Here is a 13473-nt window from a genome sequence, read left to right as displayed (position 1 = left end):
CTTGTTATTTGTTAAGTTGTTATTATTATATTTCATATACTTCGTGTAATCAATATTTATTATTGTTAATATTTGACCGTCATACTAAATTTTAGGGCCTAAAAACTCAATAAACCAACTGTACTTTCATTAAGGAAACATACACATATGTTGTTAAATGTCTAACGTTCTCTTTGTTTCAAATCGAGGAAAGCTCTCAGACACGAGTATTGCCGAGATAGCCCGAACTAACTCCCGGGCAGATGTAGCTATGTGTTTAATGTGGTAGAGGCTAAACGCTTATATGGCAATACGGGTTATGTTCCTGAGCTTGTATTATTTATACGAGAGCCATAGGGGATTCGTTTTATTACATATCTATGTTGTGGTGGATTACAGGATGAATATTTTCTAGCAGAGTCTCATATGGCTGGCTACTGTGGGCTGGATGCCGTGTGAACACAAGATATGCCACATTCATGTGTTTGGGGGAAGGGGGAGAGATGTTTGAAGACATCTAGAACTTGAGTTACAGAAATAAGTAACATAGAAAGTAATCCAGATATAAGCTGACTTTTTGAATTTGTTGATTAAAGAGGAATGTTTACTTGCTTGAACTGTTCTTCAATATTGACATTTTTTTGCTTTCGACATATAAAAGCCAGTGCAATGGTGGTGGACCACCCTCACTATGTGTATTGTTGTTATTCATGTGGGTTTTTTTTTTTTCTGTTGATCAGGATTGTTTCTACGTGTTCAGTGCTGATTGGTCAATAGTTTCATGATGTGAACCTTCTCTGCAGACTTGCATTTAAATAAAAATATTATTTGTGACAAATGGGCGCTTTTTCTCTTAGTTTTCTCTTACTTTTAAGTCTAGTTTTTTAGCATTTACGAAAGTTACACTGCAATAAATTGCTGATGATTCTCAATTTGTTCGATAAAAGCAATTTTGATCTAGTGTTTCTCAAAATCATTCGTTGAAGGTCAGAAGAGGAAATTCTTTTTTTCCAGATCCAGGGTCGATTGTAGATCAAGGCCATCGTTATTGGGCCTAAAAGGTCAAGTTCATTAAAAGGTCAAGTTCATTAATATTACTTGCAGCAATGAAAACACGCCCGTGTCCAGCTATATGCTAATGTTTGATGCTAAAAACAATGATGGACAAAATAACGCTTATTTTAAAACGATGAAATACAAAATAATAAAATGTGGTTAAAAATGTAAAAGGGGCTGAATAAAACAAAAACAAACAGGGAATGGAATATTTAAAGTAGGAGGAAGAGGAGAGAAACAAGCATTTCCTGTAAAATTACCCTCCCAAAAACTCCGCCCCTGTTTGCTATTCTCCCCTGATCCGACCCTAATCTGGTTTAGATATCTCCCTCCCCGGGCCCGCCGCTCTAGTTTCTTCTCTCTGCTCATGCAATAAAATGCATTTTAAACGGCTCGATAAGGGGAAATAAGCCCAAAATTCAAGGGCCATTACTTGGTGCCCGAGAACAGGCCAGTACTGTAAAGTTATTATGGTAATGACCCCATTGACTGAGGGGTCATTACACTAGAAACGATGGGTGAAAATCTAAAATGTCGCGAACGTCATTACATACACAATCAGATGCTTTACATAGATAGCTGTAGGCCTACCTGTGATATGTATGTTTATAGTTTGATAACCGTCATGTCTTAACTGATGTAAGGGTGGAAAAAGTCAGTCGCATCATATAGAGAGAAAAAGTCGAAAGGGATTTTAAATTAAAAATTGTTTTATCACTCTCATGATATACATAATCAGTGCGTATTTAAATTCATATTTTTAATCAAGCGATCACTATTCCATCACTGCCCTCTGAGTAAATCGATCATTATACCATTACTACTAGCTGAATAAATCGATCATTATACTATTACTACTAGTTGAATAAATCGATCATTATGCCATTACTACCTTCTGAATAAATCGATCATTATTCCTGTACTAACCCTTTACCATAAACTGAGCATATTTTGTTGTGCTCTTCTGGATTGTATATTTTGGAAGTGACAATCAGGTTTACCTAATCCTGTCTCAAGTCAATGAAAATTTAGAAAGGCTGTTTTGTATGGTAGGACGGTATATGATAAGCGAGGTACCAAAAAATGTTTATTTTTATTTAAAAAAAAAATCTTATTATTTTTCTTCCTAGGGAAATGGGAAATTCTGAATATTGTGAGGAAATTGTGTCAGTCGTTGATTTGCTGATGTTACTGCTTGTTTTCTGATGGTGGTGACACCACGCTAGACAAGAGAGATTTGATTTGTCTAAGCTCAATGCTAATGGAGGCTTTGAGAGATAGAGGGAGGGGGAGAGGAGGGTCGGAATAAATTGAGGAAAAATAGAGAAAATTCAGAATAATTCAATAAGGAGAATGACGACTACAGACTTTAAAAACAAGTTGTTTAATCTAAATTTTGTAATGTGAAGACTAAAATAACCTCGTGCTGTTAAGTTTTAAATATGTCATGTTTAGTCTAAGAAAATTGTCTTTATAATAGGCCGTAAACCACCTTCTGGTGACTGTAACACTCAACAGACAACCGGCCTGAGCTGTTGGACGGAGCTCAGCTTGTTACTGATACCTGGCAGCGGTCAAACAAAACTGACCCAGACACCAAACTAATTCGGGTTAAGATGACCCCTGACCTCACGACGTTTCCACATTCTCGGGTTGTTTCCCGCTGTTTCCGCCTCTCCGTGATCCACGTTTTTGTCTGGTCACAAGGTCACGAGGTCACAGCGTCACCAGACTTCAAGCTCGGCTGGGGGGGGGGGGGGGGTTCTGTTCTGGTTTAATGTTGTTTTTTACTTGACCCAATCCATGGGTCACTTGCTGTGTCTAAAGCTTTTTGTCACATGGTCTTCCCATGACTATTTAGTCACTCTACCATTGATACGAACTAAGGAGACGACATGTCAGTTCTCCACTGAATCTTACCACGGGCGACAACCCTGTAATACCTTACTGACAGCCGCCATGAATTACAACTCTTCCAGTTGTCATATAAAATCTCGACTTAATTCTCTCCCTGCAAGCACCCATTTCCCTAACACCCTCTTCCAGACCTGGTGCCATATTTCATTTCTCCTACTCGGTCACGTCACTGACCATATCTGATGGTCAGTTAGGTGATAAATAGAGGTAAGGTCAAGGTCTAGGATAACATCCTGGATAAGATCTAGGATAACATCCTGGATAAGGTCTAGGATAAAATGTTATAAAAGGCACTTGTAAAACCATCTCCTGTGGGCCTAGAATATTTTGCATTTCAGTTCATGACTTTAATGATTTCAGTTCATGATTTTCACGCTTTCAGTTCATGATTTCAGTTCATGACTTCAGTTCATGATTTTCACGATTTCCGTTTATGGTTCACGGTTTTTTTTTGGTATGCTATATACAAGTATGTTCTGTCGGTCGATTAAAAATAGAAACGTTTGCACCAGATAAACAAAAAGACGAATAAAGCAGACAGATATACCCACGACTGCAACAGACAAATATCAGCAGATACACCACAGTATGCGTGGTAACTTGGTTACCCACAACCCCCCCCCCCCCCCAACGTCCTTCTGATAATGGCAGGGTGCACAGTCCCCTCCCTCCCCCCGAGGGAAACAATTTCCATTGCTAAAGAGGATTGAAGCGGTTTTTAAAAGCAGCACTGCGAGACGCGACTCTAACGGTTGCATTATCGGTCTGACTTGAGTCACCGCCATGTTCAGTTGTCTGTCTGTCTGTCTACCACCTATACCACCATGTTCAGTTGTCTGTCTGTCTGTCTGTCTACCACCTATACCACCATGTTCTGTCGTCTGTCTGTCTGTACCACCTGTACCATCATGTCCACTCGTCTTTTGTCTGTCTGTCTGTCTGTACCACCTATACCACCATGTTCTGTCGTCTGTCTGTCTGTACCACCTATACCGCCATGTTCTTTCGTCTGTTTGTCTTTCTTTACCACCTATACCACCATGTTCAGTCGTCTATCTGTTTGTCTTTCTGTACCACCTATACCACCATGCTCTGTCGTCTGTCTGTACCACCTATACCAATATGTTCAGTCATCTGTCTGTCTGTCTACCACCTATACCAAAATGTTAAGTAAATATATGCTGAAAAAAATGGCCACGGCATCGGTGCTATTCGAACCCGCTCCATCTTGTTAAACGAACGTTTGACAAATCTATTCTGGTTATGTAGCCTAGATTTCCTTTAGAATTCCTATATTTGTTTTTAATTACAATATTTTTTAACATTCTTTACATTCTTATAGAAATAATCAGAGACTTTCAGATATTGGTTCATTTTATTTTGTAAACCATAATGTAATGCGATGGAACTTTAGTCATCTTTTGCTCTGTTTGCAAGCCTATTGTATATTTTGTAAAAGTCTCTCTTTCGCTCTATAGTGCGTTTATGTCTTACAAAAAATGTATATTTGTGTGGGTTTTTTTTTTGTAGTTTATTGAACGGTTGTCATGGCAACGATGCGATGAAAAGTGTTGCTGTTTTAATGTATACAACAAATCGTCTACAGCCCGGTAAGTGCTGGCACCAACAGAAGCTGTAGTTCTTCGTAAAAATCTAGTGGTGGGGTGGGTGGATTGTGGTGGATCAGGGTAGATATTCTTTTGATGACTCATTCTAGCAAGTTTGGTCAATGATAAAAATTGGTCTAAAATGTTGGTATGTATGGCCAGCAAGATTGAGTCCAAAACTAAGGGCCACTCACAAACTGGCCCATGATATAGTGTCAAGCACTCGGTTAACTATTTCTCTAGACAGGCTGAGTGTGTTGTCAGGTCATTTTTCCTGCAGGGTGAGGGGATGAGTGGGGGCCTATAGGCACGTTTGTTGACGTGAGTTATCTCGGTGCAATAGGTTTATGTTTATGTTACTGTAGTGTGACAATGTCCGTTCTTCGGCTAAGGTCGGCTGGCCGGGGAGGGTCACTTCACCGATCAAGGTCAAACCACAGGACAAGGTCAAACCACGGATCAAGGTCAAACCACAGGACAAGGTCATACCACCGAACAAGGTTAAACTAAAGGACGAGGTTAATTCTTCGAACAATGTCAACTCACCCGTCAAGTCCAATTATTTGAAAAAGGTCAACTTACCGCTTGTCAAACCACCGGTCAAGGTCAAATCTCTGGACAAGGTCAAGGTTAAATCTCTGGACAAGGTCAAGGTTTGATAAAGTCACCACTGTCAGGCATGTTTTGTGGTCATCTGGGAAGTAACTTTATCGAGATAGAATCGTTGGAGCTGTAATTAGTTTTATAGATAAGCTGACAATGGAAATCGCTGGACGTTGGATTGTGGGGGTCATTTGTTTGGGTCGTCGTTGTAAACTACACAAGAAAACATGGCGTGGGTAGGGGTTGAGCCTTGACACAGAGCATGTGTTCCGCGGGGAACCCACAGCAAAGAAGATGATGATCTTATCGTGGGATCATTTTTTGTTGTGTGGGGACGTTTAAATAATGGTAGGGATGATTGCTGTTATTGTCAGTGTCGTTGTTATAATTGATCCGTTCATCGATGGCCGTCAGTGTTTCTTCCAGAATTTTTTCTCCGGGGGGGGGGGGGGGGGCGGACACTGTTAAAAGTATATATTTTCTATATAAATTATGTAAATTTCATTTCGTTCGGGGGGGGGGGAAGGGGTGGGGGTGGTAAAAAAATTTCGGGGGGGGGGGGGGGCTTTGCCTGGAAGAAACTCTGATGGCCGTGTAGAGATAAAATAATACCCGTCTAATCATACACCAACCTTAGCTAATACACAACTCGCCCACACAGAGCATGCAGCGTAGACCTATTTCAGTATAGTTAGAGGGTAAATTAGATCACTAGGGTAGAAAAACGATGCGACAAGACAGGCTATTTACGTCACGTGTGATGTGTTTACATCCACTTTTTTCCAGTGCACTGAGTGTAAACTGTCAACAAGTATATTCGAAATCGAAGGATATTTAAACTCGATTTATATAGGTAAAAGATCGTGACAATGGATAAGAGAAAAAACTATTTTTTCTTTAACTATAGATTTCTCTAATAGTAAAAGTAGTAAAAGTATTGATCATTTAAAAGCTTTTTAGTGATATTGTTATGTAAATAAATTATTTCGGTGAGGTATTTTTTTGCACTAATTGAACCTACAATTATGATTCAAAACCATTTGTGTCAGGGTGTTGCTAAATTTAGCTGTTGTCATTTCCGTACGGCCGTTATGAAAGAAAGCGGCGGCGCGACTAGAATGTAGATTCGTCCACGGTACCTGTCCAGAACATATCGCTGCTGGAAGCTCGGGTCTCCCCGGGCAAATATCCCCACCGTCGCGGTGACCCCGAACACTGACCCCAACCGTGGCGGAGGTCCCCGAACTTCCCCTGTCATTAGTTAGCCCGGGGGGCGGGGTGACATATCCTGCGGGGCTGGAACTTCTGTCAAATGTCACCGTGGTCACCACACTGTCTGGACTAGGACGAAAGAAAGGTCACTGATATTTCTGGACGTCTTTAACTTGGGAAAAACTGATTTAATTAGATGGATTGCGTAGAGAAGGGAGAGATAACTCTTTCGTTTCAATGTAAAATCGATGTTTTGGTAGCGATGTTGTAATAGCAGCACACTGTGAGCTAGAATCTAGATCTAGTTCTTTAATATGTTTTGACTTGGTCAAAAACTAACGAGATGTGATGGTTTAGTGGATAAGAACATCGATATCGAAGACTGATGCCAAGTGGCTGGCGGGCCGTTGAGACGTCGACAGGAAATTTGCACGGGTCTTAAGTTGGGGTAACTTCCCGCATCAAGCGTCATGATTGGTGGGGTATCGACCTACACTGGGGCGGGGGTGTAGGGACGGTGGTGGGATATCAGCTTGTCCTGGGGTGGGGTGTGGATATTACGGAGAGGTACCCACATATCCTGTGGGTGGGGTGAAGGGGTGGGGGTAAGTCACTTAGAGGACCCGGCATTAATTTCTCATTGACCAGCTGAAGAAGAGGAAAACGTCTGGTCTCCGTCTGGCCACATTTGTTTTACTTCTAGGTCTGTCTAAACCAGTGCGGTTAGGGTTGGGTTCATCGCTAATCATCCCCATATACTGCGTAGACTAAGCGGTAGAGCGCTAGGCTGCTAACCTGAAAGTCTCGCGTTCAAATCTGGGTTTCAAGTCCCTGAGTTAGGGAAGTGAATGCGGTTGGGCAAAGTGCTGACCACACCTTCCCTTCATATGCCGAGGTCTTGAACATATTATGAAATCTACTTCATCTGCCCAATGGATCGTTAGGTCTAGAAAGTATTATTTTGGTATCTCCATGGTACGTACATGTTGTCTTAGGCTGGACTAACAGTACATCCCTCGTGTGATCGGTTTTTTAAAAAAGTGGCAACCTTAAATGTAGGGATCGTGGTACAAAAACACGACGATACTATGGTGATCTGAGTACAGAAACAAGACGATACTGTAGGGATCTAATTACAAAACAAGACGATACTTTGGTAATCTGAATACAGAAACAAGACGATACTGTAGGAATCGAATTACAAAACAAGACGATACTGTAGGGATCGAATTACAAAACAAGACGATACTGTGATGATCTGAGTACAGAAACAAGACGATACTGTGGTAATCTGAGTACAGAAACAAGACGATACTGTAGGGATCTAATTACAAAACAAGACGATACTGTAGGGATCTAATTACAAAACAAGACGATACTTTGGTAATCTGAATACAGAAACAAGACGATACTGTAGGAATCGAATTACAAAACAAGACGATACTGTAGGGATCGAATTACAAAACAAGACGATACTGTGATGATCTGAGTACAGAAACAAGACGATACTGTGGTAATCTGAGTACAGAAACAAGACGATACTGTAGGGATCTAATTACAAAACAAGACGATACTGTAGGGATCTAATTACAAAACAAGACGATACTTTGGTAATCTGAATACAGAAACAAGACGATACTGTAGGAATCGAATTACAAAACAAGACGATACTGTAGGGATCGAATTACAAAACAAGACGATACTGTGATGATCTGAGTACAGAAACAAGACGATACTGTGGTAATCTGAGTACAGAAACAAGACGATACTGTAGGGATCTAATTACAAAACAAGACGATACTGTAGGGATCTAATTACAAAACAAGACGATACTTTGGTAATCTGAATACAGAAACAAGACGATACTGTAGGAATCGAATTACAAAACAAGACGATACTGTAGGAATCGAATTACAAAACAAGACGATACTGTGATGATCTGAGTACAGAAACAAGACGATACTGTGGTAATCTGAGTACAGAAACAAGACGATACTGTGGTAATCTGAGTACAGAAACAAGACGATACTGTGGTAATCTGAGTACAGAAACAAGACGATACTGTAGGGATCGAATTACAAAACAAGACGATACTGCGGTAATCTGAGTACAGAAACACGACGATACTGTAGGGATCGAATTACAAAACAAGACGATACTGTAGGGATCGAATTACAAAACAAGACGATACTTGTATGATCTGAGTAGAAAATAATGTGATCATGTACTAGTGTGTATTGCTGTTGTGTAGTCATATCTCCAGTTATCGTGCACTAGTGTGTATTGCTGTTGTGTAGTCGCATCTCCAGTTCTTGTGTACACTTTCCTCCCCTGTCGCGACTCGTCCTGTCCGTGTGTTCATGTAGCGCTTGACTGGACATCTCCCCACACTGTAAGCCACAAGTTTAATCCCATTTGTTATAACATAACCGTTATTGCTTGCTGCCCATAAAGTCCTTGGTGGACAGTTTGTGTTTATGCCATTTCCATTTCCGGCCCTCTGTTCTGCATTCGAGCAAGAGAGGACAACTCTTAGCTAAATTTATCAAGATAGGACAACTCTTAGCTAAATTGAAATCGTTTCCATCAAGCAGCAGACGTCAGAAATGAAAGATGAAAAAATGCCAGTTATACCTAGATGTAAATCTCGTCTGGCACAAGTTGCTGTGGTTGATTTCAATTTTTCTGCAGTGGTTTTATAATTTTATTTGTACGAAAAACGTGTGATAGGCGCAGACTAGCTGGCCGATAGTTTTCTATTTCAGCGCACAGCAGCCAATATATTGCTTAAGAATGTACATCTAAATCAAAACATCGCTTTTTAGCTTGACTAGAGATAGATCAAACTACGAGTGACCTGTCTTCAATACTTATTTCATACCGTGTTGACTCTTTTTTTTGTGATTTTATTCTAACCAGCAGATTTTTTAAATGCGAGATAGTATTATAACTTATTATAAAAACATCAACGTTTTATGTAATTGTTTTTATAAGTTAAAACCAAAGCTAAAAATGGATAAACTATATTCTATCAGTTGCTGCAGAGAACTTTCTATGGGAGTTTATATTTTGAGAACCACTCCACTGGGCTTTTGTTTTGAGAACTGCTGAGATGGGTTTTTGTTTAAGTCTGAGGGGTGTAATGAAATAAAACTTTGAGAACCGCTGAGATGAGTTTTTGTTAAAGTCTGAGGGGTGTAATGAAATAAAACTTTGAGAACCGCTGAGATGAGTTTTTGTTAAAGTCTGAGGGGTGTAATGAAATAAAACTATGAGAACCGCTGAGATGGGTTTTTGTTCAAGTCTGAGGGGTAAAATGAAATAAAACTTTGAGAACCGCTGAGATGATTTTTGTTCAAGTCTGAGGGGTGAAATGAAATAAAACAAACCTGAAAGAGTTCAAACCCATTTGTTAATTAATCCACACGGCTCTAAATCCAAGAGGATTAGGTGATTCTCAAAGAAAGTCGCCAAATGTCGTGCCTCCAGAGTTTAAATCCCCACGTCCAGTGTGTAATGCCTTAAAGCCCCAGCACTTTCCAAATGTAAGGGTCAATGGATCACATTCCAGGATAAGCAATCTAGCGGTGAGGGTGGATGGGGGAGTTTGTGTGTGTGGTGGGGGGGGGGGGGTAGTTGGGAGGGATTTCCGGTCATCTCGTGATGTCCAATGCTCTTCTCCGGTCACGAGGCTACTTGAAGAATCCTTGCAAATATTTTGTTTATCCTCCTTGATTGGATGGGAAGTCAACAGCAGTACAAGGACACAAATATGTCTCATTATGGATCGCTGTAAAATAGCTCAACTTTTTGTTTCTGGTTTGGGCTGACTTACCTTTTTTGTCCGTTGCATTTCCAAAATACTCAACTTGTCTTGAGATTCTTAACCGAGGCATGTGAAGTATCTGGAGCTTGGTGCGCTAGACAGCTCAGCTGCTTCTGGGGGGGGGGGGGGGGGGGGGGGGAAAGATGCCTATAAGTGTCGAGTGGGGGAGGAGGGGTCTTACACAGCCGCGAGTAATGACTGGTGTGCGGGTTGAGCATATGTGTGTTGAATGTGTGAGGGGGGAGGGGAGTGTTCTTGCAATGAAGTGTGGAGTATGGGGTTCGCTCTGCTTCTAGAATCATACTCTTAGGGATAAGAGAGCGTGTGTTTCCGGGGAAGGTGTGTGTGTGTGGAGGGGGGGGGGGCTGCCGGTTGGATCAAGCCTAGTGTTAAGGTCACCCTGCTCCTCGCTGCCATGTTTGTCCGACCGTCACATAAAAACTCCAACGACCGGAAGTGTTACCTGATTGGTAGCGATTTTCTGTGTCCCAGCGGAGATGGCAAGCCGTGGTCACTAGACAGGGGGGGGGGGGGGGGGGCACACGTGCTAAATGGTGACCGGGCATGGGGGGGGGGGCACACGTACTAAATGGTCACCAGGCAAGGGGGGGGGCACACGCGCTAAATGGTCACCGGGCAGGGTGGGGGGGGGGGGTCACACGCGCTAAATGGTCACCGGGCAGGGTGGGGGGGGGGTGGCACACGCGCTAAAGGCCAGGCCTGCGCATGCCAGTGAATTTTCTCTTACATTAGTACATTAGAACTTGCTTTGATCCAGAACAGATTCAAATAATGTAAATGTCCTACTTTTGAGAACACCTACCAGCATACTAGATCCTTGTGGGAAACTGGGTGGTTCTTGATTAAGCTTAAATTACATCCAATTACTTGCAGAAATTATTTGTATCGTTTTCCAAATAACTTTGGTTATTCCGGTCATCTCGTGATGTCCAATACTATTCTCCAGTCATGAGGCTACTGAAAGAATCCTTGTAAATACTTTGTACACATATGTCTCGTAATAGATTGCTATAACATAGCTCAACTTCTAGGGTAAATAGGTGTAATAGGTGCAATTTATTGGAAACCATTGGATTTGTACTTTCTATTATTAACGATTTAATCCACCCCCCCCCCCCTCCTGAATACTTGGTCGAGAGATAGAATACTCGACTGCTGACCTGAAAGTTACGTGTTCAGTTCCAGAGTCCAGCTAGCTCTAGTCCCTTCTATCAGATTACAGTAAGGACGGCTGGGCATGGTGCTGACCGAAAACATGACTTGTGGGTCGGTAGCCGTGCACTCCACTCCCCCTCCCCATCACATAACTGACCCGTGTCCCACCTCTCTCCTTAGGCACACCATCAGAGTGAAGATTGTTGATGATGAGGAATACGAAAAGACGGAATCCTTCACGCTGGTACTGGGCGATCCGATACTGGAGAAGAAAGAAACGGGTAGGTACTCTTCTTTATATTTAGCACAGCTTTATAGTGCATAGACAATGACGTTATGGTACATAGTACTGTCTAGTCCATAGAAAGTGTAACTGTTAGAGTCATTCGCAATGCAGTTTTTATAATGTTTAGAAGGACAGCTGTTAGTGTACATTGTAAATGAAACTGTCTAGTATTTAGAAAGTGCTATTGTTATGGTACTTAGAAAGTGCTATTGTTATAGTACTTAGAAAGTGCTATTATTATAGCACTTAGAAAGTGCTATTGTTATATTACTTAGAACGTGCTATTGTTATAGAATTCATCGGTACTAAAGTTAATTTAAACACAATATCGATTCGACGTAAAAGATTGATCTGTTAAACATTTGATGACGCGTGCCCCCCCCCCCTACAAAAATTACTGTTTTTTACTTTCATCCCTAGCTCCATTGCTCATAGAAATAACAGTTGGTATCAACTTCACTGTCAGACTTAGCATACGATTTATCTTGAGACTTACCAGCATATTTATAATTAGACCAACAGACTTACCATCGGCCTAGCCACCGACTTACCATCGGCCTAGCCACCGACTTACCATCGGCCTAGCCACCGACTTACCATCGGCCTAACCACCGACTTACCATCAGACTAACCACTAGACTTTCCATCGGCCTAGCCACCGACTTACCATCGGCCTAACCACCGACTTACCATCAGACTAACCACTAGACTTTCCATCGGCCTAACCACCAGACTTACCATCGGCCTAACCACCAGACTTACCATCGGCCAAACCACAGACTTACCATCGGCCTAACCACCGACTTACCATCAGACTAACCACTAGACTTACCATCGGCCTAGCCACCGACTTACCATCGGCCTAACCACCGACTTACCATCAGACTAACCACTAGACTTTCCATCGGCCTAGCCACCGACTTACCATCGGCCTAACCACCGACTTACCATCAGACTAACCACTAGACTTTCCATCGGCCTAGCCACCGACTTACCATCGGCCTAACCACCGACTTACCATCAGACTAACCACTAGACTTTCCATCGGCCTAACCACCGACTTACCATCGGCCTAACCACTAGACTTACCATCAGACTAACCACTAGACTTACCATCAGACTAACCAGCAGATATACCATAATAAAACCACTTTCACAATTACCCCTAACTGTGTAAAAGTGTTTCGGGAGAGATTAACCCATATTCTTATTACATTTAAAGACAATTTATGGTATTTTCTACTTTTTATTGCAGTTAAAACCTTATTATAATTATTTTTGTACTTGTTTTATTTGTTTCTTTAGAGTTCAATTATAATGACGTTTCTAAGAATGAAACACAATATAAATGTTTTTTAACCACATTCCCGCAGTCGATTTGTCAGTGGGCAAAGAAATACTATTTTATTTGTATATTTTTACAAATACCAATATGAGAAAAGCTACACAATCTTCCCAGTTTACCTGTTAGAAGATACTAATTTTGGAGTCCATGGCCGAACAGTTTGCTTTGTATTTTGGAGTCCATGGCCGAACAGTTTGCTTTGTTTTTGGAGTCCATAGCCGAACAGTTTGCTTTGTATTTTATCGTGAGGACTAATTTCTGAAAACCTGGAATAATTTACACGCTCCAAGGCAAGGCTGTCCGACACGAAAGCCTCAATAGGGCGGCCAAGCCCCCCCCCCCTATGTTAGATTACTAATTAGAAATATGCATCTCACTAGAGCAATCAACTTCTTGTGTCTAGTTCAGGGGTCGGCAACCTGCGGCTCGCGAGCTGCATGCGGCTCTTTTGACGTCCACATGCGGC

The 13473-nt window shown here is 41.6% G+C and overlaps 1 protein-coding gene across 9 annotated transcripts in view; it reads left to right on the top strand.

Moving 5' to 3' along the window:
* LOC131952643 (sodium/calcium exchanger 3) overlaps positions 1 to 13473 on the top strand; it is a 158978-nt gene that overhangs the window by 120602 nt on the left and 24903 nt on the right. For all 9 annotated transcript variants that reach the window (XM_059315404.1, XM_059315403.1, XM_059315401.1 and 6 more), the window contains one exon: positions 11557 to 11657. In XM_059315404.1, the coding sequence (XP_059171387.1) occupies positions 11557 to 11657 (101 nt within the window). The remainder of the gene's footprint in view (positions 1 to 11556; positions 11658 to 13473) is intronic.

Source organism: Physella acuta, unplaced genomic scaffold (assembly GCF_028476545.2).
Source record: "Physella acuta isolate Inbredline_101_S28 unplaced genomic scaffold, ASM2847654v3 ptg000883l, whole genome shotgun sequence".
Classification (NCBI taxonomy): domain Eukaryota; kingdom Metazoa; phylum Mollusca; class Gastropoda; family Physidae; genus Physella; species Physella acuta.
The sequence above is the reverse complement of the archived record's forward strand: the minus strand, read 5'-3'. Positions and strand labels throughout refer to the sequence as shown.